At 35.0% G+C, this 15,948-nt stretch overlaps 3 protein-coding genes across 4 annotated transcripts; 1 reads left to right on the top strand and 2 right to left on the bottom strand.

Annotated features, from left to right (window-relative positions):
* Positions 1-84: 84 nt before the first annotated feature.
* On the bottom strand, positions 85-5,464 carry LOC111805104 (leishmanolysin homolog). Its single transcript, XM_023689997.1, has 16 exons — positions 4,932-5,464; positions 3,953-4,291; positions 3,715-3,858; positions 3,456-3,588; positions 3,183-3,370; positions 3,034-3,108; positions 2,839-2,931; positions 2,654-2,714; positions 2,191-2,523; positions 1,971-2,097; positions 1,784-1,883; positions 1,594-1,663; positions 1,353-1,505; positions 1,179-1,274; positions 744-1,063; positions 85-653 (listed from the first exon to the last, which is right to left on the bottom strand). The coding sequence occupies exons 1-16, from the start codon at positions 5,013-5,015 to the stop codon at positions 408-410; spliced, it is 2,562 nt and encodes an 853-aa protein (XP_023545765.1). The 5' UTR covers positions 5,016-5,464; the 3' UTR covers positions 85-407.
* Positions 5,136-11,158, top strand: LOC111805470 (circumsporozoite protein-like). The gene is made up of 2 exons (XM_023690575.1): positions 5,136-5,229; positions 10,815-11,158. The coding sequence occupies exons 1-2, from the start codon at positions 5,136-5,138 to the stop codon at positions 11,156-11,158; spliced, it is 438 nt and encodes a 145-aa protein (XP_023546343.1).
* Positions 11,159-11,734: 576 nt separating this feature from the next.
* On the bottom strand, positions 11,735-14,399 carry LOC111804848. 2 transcript variants are annotated; one of them, XM_023689645.1, is made up of 6 exons: positions 14,068-14,399; positions 13,368-13,494; positions 12,687-12,829; positions 12,533-12,592; positions 12,228-12,296; positions 11,735-12,140 (listed from the first exon to the last, which is right to left on the bottom strand). In XM_023689645.1, the coding sequence occupies exons 1-6, from the start codon at positions 14,269-14,271 to the stop codon at positions 12,036-12,038; spliced, it is 708 nt and encodes a 235-aa protein (XP_023545413.1). In that variant the 5' UTR covers positions 14,272-14,399; the 3' UTR covers positions 11,735-12,035. The 2 variants fall into 2 exon arrangements, with proteins under 2 accessions (XP_023545413.1, XP_023545412.1); XM_023689644.1 differs by having other exon boundaries at positions 12,533-12,595.
* Between the last annotated feature and the right edge of the window lie 1,549 nt (positions 14,400-15,948).

Here is a 15,948-nt window from a genome sequence, read left to right on the forward strand (position 1 = left end):
TTTCTCATAGTGAATTTTTCTCCGTCTATTATTCTTTAGTCATTTCGGGTATTTCGAGTATGTAGAAATTCAAATGCTTAAAAGAAAGAGATTTTTTTCTCTTCTTTGTACTCTTTGAAGGGCCTTCGGCCAATTTATGTTATACATGAACAAAGCTTTTTCCACCTTCACTCTTTGTTTTTTTTTTGTCTCATTTTTTGTCTCTCATGGGTTTCATACACTTTGGAAATTCTCTCTACAAAAAGCTTTCATCTTTGAAAGCCCTACAACTTAGCCACTTACTTCTCAACCCAATTCTTTTCTCAAATCATTTTGGGCTGATCACAACTGAAAATCTAAATCTAAGGGGCATTTGCTTCCCCAACTCTACCCTAAGTTAAGACATCACCCTACTACAAGTAACTATTTTACTTTACAGACCTTCCTTTCGACGAGCTGTTACTTACGAATAAGTTACTGCGTAGTCGATTAAACCACGACAGTTTGATTTCACCGGACCCTGTGCACTGCCCTTCGCCTTCCTCCTCACTGTTGAAAAGGGTCTGGTCGGAGCAGTCGAGTGATGCCCCACATGCTAGATTGTATGACTGACAAGCCGAATGGCATACTCGGAGTCTGTTGTCGCCGTCTTCGTCACACTTTTGTATCGAAATCTGCATACAAAAAGAATAGATGAACTCCAAATATCAGGTGAAGGAAGAAATGTAGAGATAGCGCGTGGTTTGAAGACGGAGACCACGTACCCAGCAAGCCAACTGTTTTGCAGCTGCGTCGCAGTAGCTACCACCGAAGATGTTAAAAAGTTTCCGGGCACCACCGGGAAACAAACGGTGGTAATTCGGCATGACAACAACTTCCTCGAGCTGCTGTAGTATACTCAGTTCACTGGGTGCACAATGTTGGCCAGTCATATCCCTTTGCAATACACTTTTACAAACAGAGAGACTCGAAAGAAGCCTGGAGCTGTTCTGGCACGAATAGCCAGCATAATCCGAACAACGAAACTCGCAAACGCCATTATCACAGACACCTCCATGGAGGCTACATTGCTCATCGCAAATAGCTGAGAACATGCCAAAGTTGACTTAGTGAACTAAGTAAAGAATATTACATCCTTGATCTCATTATTAAGTAAAATTAATGTTGAAGACGTTCAAGAAACGCCCGAAGAGAATTACCGGTGGAGCAGTCGATGCCGGTGTAACCATTTCCACATTCACAAAGTCCATTAGAAAGACACCTCCCATGACCACTACAGTTGTTAGGACAAGATCCTGCAAATCAATTTACAAGTATAACTAAGCAAGCATATCAAAAGACAAGATGAAGTTATACAAGAAATAGATACTCACGTTTGCTACAATCATGTCCATGATAGCCAAGAAAACAAAAACACTTCCCATCCACACAATCTCCATTGAAACTGCAAGTATTCGGGCACTTTCCCGGCACCGAAACCGAGTCTTTGCTACAAAGTTCATGATATGCAGGGCAGAGTAATTCACCTAGAGTAACGAAGTAAAATAGATCGTTATATTCATTAGACTGAAAATCGTTCCGAAAACAGACGAGTAATAAGGGTAGGGCACTTACCATTAAAGCCAGGGAACTGAACCAGTCCACCAGCTTCAGGACATACTTTCCACATACCATCAACAGCCACCTACAAGAACGTGGTCGAATCAGATTGTTTAAACCAAGTTAACTAGGAACTGATCGCGTTTGCCTGTGACATTTTAAATAACATCATGTGTCCTATACGACGCCAAAACTCCCGAAGTACCTCTAATGAATTGTTAATGCACCGATGCTGATAACAGCCGTTTCCTTGGGTCATAGACCCTCTTACAAACCCAGTCCTGACTAGGGATGAGGCCATACACCTGCATATCCATTAGAAGAGCCATTGTTAACAACAGATTATATACACTTACATACCCGAAGTGCGCATTAACCATAAGCAATCTTACCTTGAATTACTTCCTCGTACTTCACCTAACATTCTGTCTGGTGCCCGTGCACTGTTGGTGTCCGTGCACGACCCATCCGAGTAAGCCACAAAGTAAGTACAATAATCGGCCAATGACGATTGTCCACCTACATTAGAGAAATTACCATGTTGATGGAATTTCAGTTTCACAAAATCTTCATTCAGCAGATGTGATATAGTTGATTAACACTAAAACTCACCCTTGTTCGGTTGGGGAAAATATCGAGCCCAGTGAGGGAGGTCGCCATTATAGCTAACAATCGGGCAGTAACCCTCTGCCTCCCTATTATATGTACATCCTGACATCTGTGTCGTGTTGCAATGGTATGCCCCCTTCCATAGATTGCAGGGGGACATGACAAAATCATTTCCCTGGTTGCGGCCCCAATCGAGACGATCAGCCATACTATAGTTGGCCTGGTACCATCCACTGTCTTCCAATAAAGCCAGAGTCATTTTTGAGACTACAGATCTTGTATCAACTGAACCCGTCATAATTTCATTCATCAGAAGCCTTTTCTCCCAGTGAGATCCTGAAATAGAACATTAATTATATGTTTGTTTCGAGAAAAAGGCTACAACGGGTTGACGAGAATGAGCAGGGTCATAAAGAACTCAGTGGGGGCAGGTAGAAGAAAAGTAGCAGAAAAAATCGAGTAAAACCTGAGGTGCCACGCCCTCCTCCGTCTTCAAGCTCTAAACCCGTGAAATTCTTTGAAAAAGCCTGCCAAGGTTATTAAGCGTTCTTGGTTATTTAGTTTTCGAGAATTATAAATTCTCAACGACATTCCAAATAGTTTCAGAACTCGTCACGCACGCACACCAGAAAGAACAGAAGAAGCACTCACTCCATAATGATATCTTGAATGCATAACTACACGTGGAAGCACCACACGAGTCACGGTGCGCCCAAGTCTTTCATCCAAGACCTGTTCTGTTACCTGATGTATTACATCAATTCCGAGGTCAATTCCATGTCGTACGTAACCGTTTAAACGTTCTCAGAGAGGGGAAAGCGTTAGATAACACTAGCTATATTTTACCTTACTACGCCTTCTTTTCCTCTCGTCTCTAAAATGGGCAAAGGCATGTGGATCAAAACCAAGGACGTGCATAACCTGTGATGGATGAAACATGGCGATGAATAAAATAAAATAACACTTTTTAAACCAAACTATGCATGAAACCAAACCTCATGTATAAGAGTAGCTGAAAGTAAGGTTTCGGCTTTGGCAGTCAAATGCCGAGGTGCAACGTTCACATGTCCTGCAATTGCACGGCCCCATTGATCGCGTTCGCATGCAACAGCCCAAGCAAGTGTGTTCCCAGTGGTAGGCCTTGTGGTCACTAAAAGAACCAAGTCTGCATTGGGAATACCCTCTGGAGGAGACATACAAAATGGTTACAGCCTAAATGTAGAGAGATATTCCCTTCAAGGGGCATCTTAAAAAACTGATTAAAATACCTTCAACGTATTCACGTGGAAGTTGCACGCCTCCATCCTGTCCACAAGCCGAGTATCCACTTAGACGCAAGCTCCCTTTCACAGGCTCAACGGCTAATGCTCTTCTAAACCAATCTGCTGTCTGACCTAGAGCCTGCATTGGCAAGCCTTCTAAATCATTTTCCTCATCAGAGCTTATGCTCCAAGAAAAATTAATGAACAATGTACACATAAACAATGCCAATGAATTGTAGATAAATAGATATGAAGTGCATAATACCTTGTACAGGCGATGCCTTTTGTCCTCCCCAGAGATATCGTCTAAAGTGCAATTATACCAGCAGTCGCCCGTAATTGGAGGGTTGCTGTCAGGATTGCAAGAAGGCGAGCCCAGAAAGGAACTAGTGGCAGGAGGTTCTCCAAGCTAAGTACAACACAGACACAGAAACCGATGGTTAATATCGAAACTCGGTGTTGAGCGGAGAAATTAGTCGAGAAGTTTCAAGGTTCTGTTTCACCTTCACAATGTCGCCAACTTTTTGACAATCTCTATCAGGAGAGTGACCAACAGCATCATAATTCAGATATATTCTGATAGGTTGTTTTACATTTTTTTGCTGATCTGATAATTCTGAAGCTCCAAGCAATGCTCTACCTCTTCTATGAAGGGGTTTTGCCGTGCCAGAGACATCGTAAACTTGAGGGGAAACCGAGTACACTTTAAGCCCGGGTCGCCTTTTTTGCTCGAGTATCTGATCATGGATGCAGGAGTGTGAAACAATGCTTTCAGCTCCCCTTTCCAGCTGATGATCTTCAGATTTAGCATATGTAACATCCAAAGCCAGAAGAAGCAAAATCTGAAAGAGAACAACAAATGAACTGAAAATTATGAATCCCAGAAAAATCTAAACAAAAACACTAAGCTTAAACTCCAGATTTCTCTGAAGATTGATGAACACAGCTCTGTTAATGTCCTGTCTCGAAAATGAGATCTTACAGAAATCAGATCAAACAAGAAAAATCCTTCAAACCCAATTGAACTTAGAGGAAACCATCGATTCTTTCTCCTAACTTGTGGGAGAAAGATCCTTCAACCTCAAACAGCAGTTTCAAGCATTAATTTTCAATCCCCTCGACTTAAAAAGTAAAATAAATGAACTCCTGGAAGAGAGAGAGAAGAGAGAGAAGAAGATAAGAGATGGGCAAATTACGAATCATTACTAAAATCCAAACTTCCCAGAAAACAAGCAAAGGAACAACAAATTAACAGCTGTTCGGTTTTCTTGAATTGCCAAGAACAAAACGTACGGTGAAGACAGCTTTAAAGGTGCGCTGGCAATGGTTTTTCAAACCCAAGAACAGCTCGAGGAATTTTTGCCATTTACAGAAGATGAACTCCACAGAAACCCTAAACCTAAAAATCCCCAACATACCCAAAACAACTCCCCACCAAACATAACTAAAAAAAAACAAACATCAGTCACCACAAGAGCTCACCTCAAAAAGAACAACGGCGAAGCGGATCTTAGCATCAAATTTACGAGCAGTACATAGACAACAACACCGTATCGTCTCCTCCATTAAGGGTCGAAGAAGACTCAAACACTAACAGAATCAATCCCATCAAATCGCCGGCGATTCTCCGATCTGCTCCAAAACCCAGTAAACCCAGAAGCTATTCTGCATTTCAAGTAGCCAAAAATGTACCGAACCACGAAGAAATGGGCAGGAAAGAGCGAGCCTCTTGGAGTAAAAGATGAAATGATTCAAACTCAAGTGGTGAAGAAATGGGAAGGTGGGTGTCCTCGATTTCTCCGACCCAGTTGAATTTCTTAGACTTAATCAAATTTGGAGCTCGTCAAGGTACGAATAAACGACCCAGAACACGAATTTGGTCCGAAGAACAAGCACCTTAAAGCTCTCTGAGAAAAAAAAAATGAAGAAAGAGAAGAAGGACAACAGTGACTGGGAAAGCGCATGAGAATACAAAAAAATATCGAAGGGATTAAGTGGAGGTGGGTGGGGAAGATCAATTTTTTACACTTAAAAAAAACAATTTTTTCCACTCAAACAAATTTAAAGCCATAAGAAATTAAAAAAATATCTGGCAATTTTACCTTACCGTCACGTCTCTCTCTCTTCATTTCATCTCTCACTTTCTCTCTCTTACCGTACAATATTATAAATCATTATTTATGTTATTTAATAATTTATTACATATAAAGTATAGGTTCTTTTTATTTAATTAAATAAAGGTTTGGCCTTTCTGAACCAAACATAATTGAATGTTTAAGAAAAACCATGAAAAAAAAAATACGAAATGAAAATAAAACATCTTATCCATTTTAATTTTATATTCTCATGTTATAGCTCGGAGTAAATAAATTTAGATAAAATTAATAATATTATATTTTAATTATGAATAAATTTAACTTAATGTTATATTAACTTTTTAGGTATAAAAAAAAATTCATGAACTTTTCTACCAATTTAATGAATGTCTCTAATAAGTAATAATTTATAATTTGTAACAATTTAATAGGGAAAATTATCATCAAAATTAAATTAATTACTTCGTCTTTATAATTATAAATAATTAAATGATATGACTAAATCGTTTTATAAATTATTTAAAAAATGATTAGGCTTATATCCTATTTAATAATCAAGTAACTAATTGACAGGATATTGTCTTTACCCACATGCAACGATCTTTAAAACAAATTTATCAGTCAATTAAAGAAAATAAAGAAAAAAAAATTAATGAATTTTTTATTTTATTTCAACGGTAAAATGGGCAATATATATATATATATATTTATGTATAATAAACTAAGGATTAAGATAGAAGAGGTTTGATGAATTACTTGGTTGACTTGACACGGTCGCCGAGGAGGAGGAGGAGAAGAAGGGGGGAGGGAAGGAATCGAAGCGAGCTTTTTCATTTTGTTGGATGAATCGAAGTGTTTGTCTAAGAAAAAGAAGGCCGCCGTAAAAGGTAACCTTTTCTTTTCGTTAGGTTGAAGCATTGAATTAGCATAAATCGAATTCAAAGCTTAGGGATAGGCATTACGTGAATTAGCTTTCTTGGTTTCGAACAATTCTCAAAAGCCATTAAACAATTGCTTAATTTGGGTTTGGTAGTTTCTTCAAACCCACATTCACAAGCTTTCCATTTCTCAGTAATTTCTTACCATTTCATTCAAATTTGATTCTATTTGATATCTATTTCTCTCTGATTCTTTCCTCAGAAGATCCAAATAGTCGATTGTTTATGGTAAACCATAGGAATTGTTGGGAGTTAGAGGAGGATGGTTTAAGGGAAAGGAAACTTTTGGTAGAAAATTCTAGGCACGGAAGGTGTTTGTGAAAATGTCTGAGAGAGGAAAAACAAGTTTTCTAGGATGTGGACAGTGGCTCTGTTTTATACAATTTGATTTCTGGGCATAGTTTAATAGTGGAACTGGAAAGGGACTTTCGAGATCCAACCCACTTTGCTTTAATCGCACAATTTGGTGAGTGGAGGGATTTGACTGCAACTCATGCACACTAATAATGGTTTATTATTATTAGCCTGCCTGTCTATTCTAATGTCAATTATTAGAAACTTCCTACCCCCCCAGTTTGGTATTTACCCACAGGGCTGAATCTTTCAGATCTGAATCCACCTGGATTCATTGATACCCCCCATATTCGTATTCAAACCATCCCAACAGTTCATCGCCATTAAGAACAAACTGTTCTTTCTTCTTTGGGTTTCATTTAGTTGTCAGTCAACACCTCTTCAACCTCAGTTGTTCTTGAAATTGTTGAACCACTTCTGTGAAACTGAATCCTCAAGCTCATTACTGACTCTCACGTTCTATATGCTTTCCAGCTCCCACTTCCCCACCATTTTTTTCCTGAGAAAGTGAAATGGCCAAGAAAAGTTAGGTCGGAGTGATGATAAAGTTTTTGAAGGTAAAAATTGGTGGGTGGAAAATCTGGTTTGATGTGGGAAAAGCAAAGAGATCAGAATCAGAATCATTCACCATTGGAGCAGACCAAACAACTTGTAACTAATCTACTTTCCCAATGGTCTAAACAATAATGCTTTCATTCAGTTTGCCCAGCTTAATTTGGTGAGAGTAGTTGTGTAACCAGTAAGAAAGACTAAAAATGACAATATAGGTTTTGAACTATTACAAATGATATCAAAGTCAGACATCGGGTGATGTGCGAGCGAGGACACTCGCCCTCAAAGAGGTGGATCGTGAGATCTCACGTCGGTTAGAGAACAAAACATTTATTACAAGAGTGAAAAAATCTCTTTTAGACACATTTTAAAAATCTTGAGCAAAATTCTAAAAGAGAATGTCTAGAAATGACAATATCTAATAGGGATGGATTTTGGTATTTACAAGTCGGGTGCTTAGTGACATCATTCTACCAAACGAGCCATTAGCTTTAGCTAGCTCCCATTTGTTTATTATAGTTCCTCTTCAGCTTCAACCAAAACATTGATATTTGGATATACAGAATCATCACATCTTTCTTTTTTCTTTTTCTTTTTCTTTTTCCTTTACTTTAATAAGTCCAGATTCTTCCCATAAGTAGGGTTTGTTCTTTTTTTTTTTTCTTCTCATGGTTTGTTTTTATTACATGACATAATTGTTGTTTTTATTTAATAAAAGTATTGTAATATAAATAAATTATAGAGTATGATTATTGGGGGTAGGCTAAGATTTTTAAATAGGATAAAAAAAAATCTCAATTATCTCACCTTTTAATATACTATAAGTAAATTATAGAGTATGATTATTGTTGTTTAGATTATGGGTTTGTTATTAATTAATATATATTTTATTTTATTTATAAAAAAAAAAAAATCCATGAATTATTATTAGAATAAGAGTGAAGCAAAAATAATAATGGTGTGTTGGGGGTATGGTGGCATAGAATTCTCCTCGGTTGCTTTCAATTTCTTCCTCCATTGACAAAAGAGAACATAGTGGGCCTCAGCCATTGGGCCCAATTTCCCTCTCTCACGACATGACCCTTCAACCAACCCAATGGCCCATCCCTATTTCTCAATTTTATTATTATTATTATTATTATTTGTCTTCCATACCTAATAGCCAACCATACTATATACACAAATTTATAAACTTATTATTTATTGATTTTGTAGCTATGACTTTCAAATATTGGTCCTTTTTTATTATTGTATTATATAATGTAATGTGATTATCCAAATTAGATTAATATAATCTAAGCCCCTTTCATGTTAATTCTTATTATATTACTTGAATTCATTTAATTTAATAAATATAAAAACATAAAACAAAATTCAAATCCCATACTAAAATTCATTTATTTTTATTTTATTNTTTTTTTTTTTTTTTTTTTTTTTTTTTTTTTTTTTTTTTTTTTTTTTTTTTTTTTTTGTATATTCCCATATATATCCAACCACTAAATTCTGGATAATATTTGAATTATACTTTGAGACTTTCCACACTTTAAATGGAAATTTTTATGATATTTTAAAAATAAAGGAAAAATAATAAAAGGATGTTGACTCTAAGAAAATGAAAAAGACATATATTACCAGAATGATGTGATTGATTGCAATAAATTTATTTTCGATGATTTATATTTATATTCATTTGGAGTGCATTTAGGGCAACCTAGACCTATTTTTATTTTACCACAATTTTATTTTCATTAAAAAAAAAACTTTTTATTTTTTTGGCTCAAATAATTGAAGATACCATGATGACTAACTTTGTATACATCATATCTCTAATTTTGAAAAAAAAAAAAAAAGAAAAAAAAAGAAAAAAACGGGTCTGGATAAGACCAAATCTTAAGAAATTAAAAATGGAAAAAAAATTGGAAAACAGTCGGATTAATTAATGATTATAAATAATGATCTAGAAAAAAAAAACTAATTTATATTATGTTAATCGTTCTTCCCCAACCAGGGAAGATCATGCACTTAAAAAAAAAAATTAATTTAATTCAAACTTTGTTAATAATTAACTTACAAGTCAATAATAAGAACATGGTCCTGGATTGAAGGCTAGGAAATATTCAAACATATATATATATGTATATATATTTTTATTGAAGGCTGAAAAAAAGGGAGTTAATTAAAAAGAGTTATAAAATATAAAATCCCAAGTTTTGTGGGTTAATAATAAAAGAAAAGAAGTTGGTGGAAAGTGGGGTCCAAAGCCATAATGATTTCTTTTATCTGAATTCATTTGGGGAATGCGAATGACATGGCCAAGGTCAAGCTGGAAATACCTTTTTTATTTTTTATTTTTTTATAATTTTCATGTATATAATAAAATAATATATTGCAATCTAAAAATATTCCTTTTCAAACAAGCACATGACTAGGCTTATCCATTTGCAATTAATGCATTTTATCAAAATAATATATTTTTTTTTATTAAAAAAAAAATACATTTGTAATAAATAGAAAGTGGGTGTCCATCTGAAATGCCTTCCCCTTTCAAATATTTCTCTTTACAATTACCATTTTTGGTGATATATTTTCCATTTCACGTGTAAATTTATGTATTTTTTAATATTTATATCTTTTTATTCAATTCATTTTCTAAATAAATCATATTCGTATTTCATATTTTTATCCATTTATTCACTCTAAATGGGACCATTCTACAATTTGCACCATTTGAAAGCACCCATAGGGACAATATTCTTTTAATAAATAAATAATAATAATAATAATAATTTTATTATTATTGATATTTATGAGTTTTGAGATATATTTTCTCTAGTATTATGTTTTCGGATTCATTGATATGCATTTTTAGGAGAGGTCACGGAGAATCAAATGGGCCCTATAGCAGCCCAATGAATCTTCAAAAACGTGGGCCTAATGAGCCCAAGCGTCTAGCCCATTCGAAGGCCCAGCCCACAGTAGAGTTCCCACTTGTATTTTGGGCCGGGCCTTCTGGTCAATGACTCGAGGAACTTCTCAATGCCTCCACACCCTAATTTGTTAGGAATAGTACTAACAACAAATATAATAAACTAATAAAATAAAATAAAAGTCAATTTTCATCCAAATATTATTACGGAAGTTCTAATAAATTATAAATATTAATACTATTTTTGAAATTTATGAATATTTTTTAAACGTGAAATAAAGTTTATATTTATATAACAAAAGTAGTCATCATAAGACTTTTCTGTATTACATTATTAAATGGCTTGAATTAAAAAGTTCATTATGTGTTACATTATTAAAGGGCTTGAATTAAAAAAGTTCCTCTTATTGAGAGCATCTCTCTCTCCAATTAGCTTATCTTCTCTGACGTGGTTTATCTTACGTACAATCTTCATATTACGCCGTTGGCTGCGATGGAGGTGGCGGAGAGGGGAAGAGAAACGCTGCTGGAGGTGGCGGAGAGGTGAAGAGAAACGCCGCCGGGGGTGGAGATTTAAAGAAGCTCTGTGCAGGAGGTGGCGGGGAGGGGAAGAGAAACGCCGCCGGAGGTGGAGATTTTAAGAAGCTTCGCGCAGGAGGTGGCGGAGAGGGAAAGAGAAATGCCGCCGGCGAAGGAGATTTAAAGAAGCTTTGCGCAGGAGGTGGCGGAGAGGGGAAGAGGAATGCCGCTGGAGGCGGTGGAGAAGTGAAGAGGAAGGCAAATAGAGATCTAGGGGAATACTTGAGGTCTGGCGATGAGTCAGCAATAGCAAGAAATGGATGAGAGAAAAGTGGGAAAATGAATAGCAGAAAGAACCCTAAAACATTCATTTTTTGTTCTTTCTTTCTGATGTTTGAAGATTATGGAGATGTTGTGAAGATCCAGACCAAATTAAAAAAATTTATAGGAATAATACACCTTTTCAAATAGTAAATACTAAATTTGTCTTTTAAAAAATAGTAAAAAAAAAAACAAAGAAATTTATATATTATCCTAACTGGTTTTATGTTCTTACCAAAATTTATAAAATATTATAAAATATTTGTTATTTGAGTAATAAAAATTAAGTTTAGACAATTTTGAATTATAAAAACCATTCAATTAATAAAAATACTCTCAGGTTTAAATAATATAATTAATTTTTTAATAGAGCTAAAAATAATTTTAAATTTTTTAAAAATTTAAAAAAATATTCTTATAATCAGTAAGGAATAGAAAATGTTAATATTTTGTTTAAAAATTACCTTTAAATTTAAGTATGGTATTTTAAATAATAATAATAATAAAACTTTATTATTTGATTAATATAAATTTGATGAATTAAATTTAAAATAATTTCAGAAACTTAGAAATAAGATATGGAAACCCCAAAACTCAGCCAGCATATTACATTAAACAAAAGCTTAGAAAGTAAGTCTTATGGGGCATTTTTGTCATAAGGTCTCTAATATTTGCACTTTACACATATATACATTACATTACATTACAAGTAACATCCTCACTAAAACAAGATATTACTCTATTAACTACTACCACAGAATCGTACCAACCCCGACCCGTAACACAAAAACCATTAGCACCCGATCGATACATACAATGTTACAGAGACAATCGAAACGCTTTTGAGTCAGCTGAATTATCTGTTAGCATGACATGACGATCAACTCAATGGATTCCCCAGCTTCTCTCCTCCTCTTATTTGCACTGTCTTCAGCCTCTTTGCAGCCTTCACAAAACCCCTTATCACCTGCAACTCATCCAGTTGCTTCGACAAAGGAACGACATAACTCACGTAAGGTTTTGTCATACAATATAAACCGAACGGAGAACGGTATGGTTGTGAGTTAAGTACCTGTGACATGAAATGCCTCTGAACAAGGTCTATCAGTTGCTCTTTCGACGGGTTCGGAATAGCGTCTACCTGCACAAATCCATCAATCTCTATGTAAGGAAAGAAACTTACTAAGGTCAACCTTCTTCAAGTCCACCATTAGCTCTCAAAGTTTTTAAAACGCGTATGTTAGAGAGAGGTTTCCACACCCATATAAAGAATGCTTCATTCTCCTCCCCAACCGATGTGGGATCTCACAATCCACCCTTTCGGAGACCAGCATCCTCACTAACACTCGCTCCCCTCTCCAATCGTGAGAAACTTACCAGATTGAAGTGTTGCCAGTATCTCCACAGTGCAGCCATCTCCAACTTACTAAGGTCAACCTTCTACATAGGAGGCGGCAATGCAACAGGAAATTAGTTCAAATTGGCAAGTGTGAACTCATTTTGCAATACAGAACATTAAAAAAGAGCATACCGTGGATCCTTGAGGTGCAGAAACAGAACTCTTCGACTGAGAGTCACAGGAAAGGGATCTGCTCATAGTCTTGTGAGATGATGACCCAGATGATTTGTGTAATCTATGCCTTGATTTGTGGGGTTTTTGGGCGTCATCGGATGCTGGGAATCAAGAATAATTGAAAGCATTATCATGAATGAGTGACAAAGGCCAGAAAAAGAATAAAGAAAACCAACAAAAGTGAGTTCACAAAGGATCCTATGCTGCCATCAACCCTATCTAGAACCAACAAACAGTCGGTCAAGAGCATCAAGTTGCTCCTACCGCTGCTGCTAGCTACACCACACCATCCTCTTCCCACCACCACTGCTCGTTGTTTCTAGAAGTACAGCGAAGATGCTAGTAAAAGTTATAGTTATAGAGCACTTGAAATCACTGTAGACTCGAGACTAAAATATGGTTCAAAGACGCATAAATCTTTGCCTTTTGATTTGGCTGTGATTTGGGTGGGTGGGGGTGAAAAGTGATCATCACTTCAAACGATCAAATCAATAACAGACAGGGACATCAATCCAAAAACAGAGGCACAGACAGCGAACAATTATGGGATGAACTCAATTCTATTCTAAGACAGCTAATAAAAATAGAAAAAGAAGAGTGATTGAACAGAGACATTGAATCGCCAGCTGCAAAACTCACCCATATCAATTCCATTCCACTGCAAATTCTCAAATTCGAGATCGTCATCTTCCTCGTTACTGGTAGGAGCCTCGATCACACTAAGCGCATTCCGCTGTAGTTTCACCTCTATGCCATTCGTTAGAACCTGCAAGTTTTCCCCATTCCAAGAAAATTGAAGCAAAGCAAAGATTATTTTACAGTTAATCAACCAAAAGGGAAATATCCACTTCAAATGATAAAAACCCATCATAATTTAATCCTACATATTGAAATCAGGACAAGAAAAAGTGAATAAATAAAGCAATCCTAGCCAGAAAACGACCGAAGTATTAAAAAATGGATACCAAATTCATTTTAGATTATGAAAAAAAAAACTAATAAATTATGAAATCCACGGAATAAATGAACATGCAATAAAAGAGGGCAAGGATAGAAATGAAGAAACCCCAGAATTCTCAGTTAATAACAACGAGGAAAGCAAAATAATCGAATTCAGAATTTAACAAAACACGATCTAAAAACAAAGAAAAATTAACAAATGAAGAGTGTTATACAAAAAATTGAAGTGAAAAAAATGGGGAAATTGGCCGGACATTGATCAGAAAACATGAAATTAATCCTCACATTATCACCAAGAATAAGAATCCAAAGGAATTGAAAGTGTGCACAAAACCCGATTTGTAAAAGAAGCGAAATGGAGTGAAAAAGAGTTAAATACCAGCCAATGCCAGCCGCCAAGGCCCACGGCTTTCTTGACAACGCCTTGCAGTCCAACGAGGACGGATTTGGTTCGATTATTTCCAGTAACGACGACTTTGGTATGGCGAGGAAGGACGGAGAGCTCCTCCTCGCTACTATCCCCGCAGCTCTGCAAGTGCGAGAAACCGCCGCCATTGATAGAACTCTCCACAGCGTCAATCATTTCGGAGTATATCAAATGAAATGAAGAGGAAAGGCCATGCAATGGTGTGGGAAGTTTGAAGGAAGAAGAAGAAAAAAACACAGAGAAAGCAAGGAGAGAAGGAAGAGAGGAAGAGGAAAAGGAGGGATATTATTATTTGAGTGGGTGGTGGTGTTGCTATGAATCCCGACGACCCGTCAACGACAAATGAGAAATTGACACGTAAGAGAGAGAGAGAAGTTTCCATAATCACGCATTTGCCACTTGGTGGGGGAGCGGGTTTGCGGCATGATGCTCCCAAAACCACTGGTGGTTTCAGTTTCTACTTCCGGAACAACGCCTTCCTTTTCCGGAGTTGACTTGTTGACCTTCGCTGTAACCCACTACATTCTCCTCAATTGCCAAATTACCAAACTACCCCTACTCCCCCTATTTTTTTTTTTAAATTTAAAAAAGAATTACTCGAAAGGACAGTTTTCTTTCAAATTTGGTTGAATTGGGTGTGAGTTTGAATTATTGTGTGTATATGGAACAGTTATTCACATCATTGTTGTTCAATATTCAATGTGAACAAAAAGTAAACTTCTGTTCGGAAATTAAATTTAATTTTAATTTAAAATTGTGAGACTAACGACGATACTGAACTCACAATAACATGGTTTAAATTAAAAAGATAGCTAATATAAAATTTTAATAAATAATAAATAATAGGGTTAGCTATTATTTTTTTTTTATTTTTTTAAATAACATGTTTTTAAAGGAATAATAAAGGTAGATGGGGTGTTTTGTAATTTCAATGTAAATAAACATGGAAATAAAAATCCAGCGAAAGAAAATTAATTATTTTTAAAAAAACTAAGAAGAAGAAAAAGGAGGGAAAAAAGAAAACACTGCCAACGTAGACTGAAACGTAACGGCAAAATCCGATTTTTCTTTTTTATTTTTTATTTTTTAATTTTTAAATTCAAACGCGGGCCCCACATCTCTACCTGCCGTCGGTTTGTCGTATATCTCCGTCCCACTCACACGTCTATCTCCGCCATACCCGAAAATCATTCCTCTTTTCTTTTTTTAAGTATAAATTAATAAAAATATTTCTAAAAATTTCAATAATTTTTTTAAACATTTAAAAAAAAAAATTTAATGTCTTTTATTATTGATTTTTATTAGTTAAAAAAATATCCATTAAGTTAATACTTTTACGTTTATACAACATTAATATATGAATAAAAATTATTTATCAACATTCTATAAAATATATATATTATTTATTTATTTTTTATTGGTATTTTTGAAGTTTTTAAAAAAAGTTAAAGGTAGAGATCCAAACTTTAAAAAATTTAAGGATATTTCTATAATTTTTTTTTAAAAGTTAAAACGTATTTTTGAAATCTTTTAAAAAGTAAAAAATAAATAGATAATTTTGATTTTTTTTAAAATTAAAAGATATTATTGAGTTGTAAAAAATTAGAATTTTTTTAAATAAATCATAAAATTAAAAGTTTTTTTATATTATTAATTATGTGTGTAAATAGCTTTGACAACTTAAAATGTAAAACTGAAAATTTTAATTTATGCAAACTTTTAAAATTACAAAAAAAAAAAAAAATCAAATAGATTAACTAATAAATACAAGAGTGAGATCTTTTAAAGAATGAAAACGTTTAATTGATCTTAATTGGTTTAAAATATATAAAA

Source organism: Cucurbita pepo, chromosome LG11 (genome assembly GCF_002806865.2).
Source record: "Cucurbita pepo subsp. pepo cultivar mu-cu-16 chromosome LG11, ASM280686v2, whole genome shotgun sequence".
Lineage (NCBI taxonomy): Eukaryota > Viridiplantae > Streptophyta > Magnoliopsida > Cucurbitales > Cucurbitaceae > Cucurbita > Cucurbita pepo.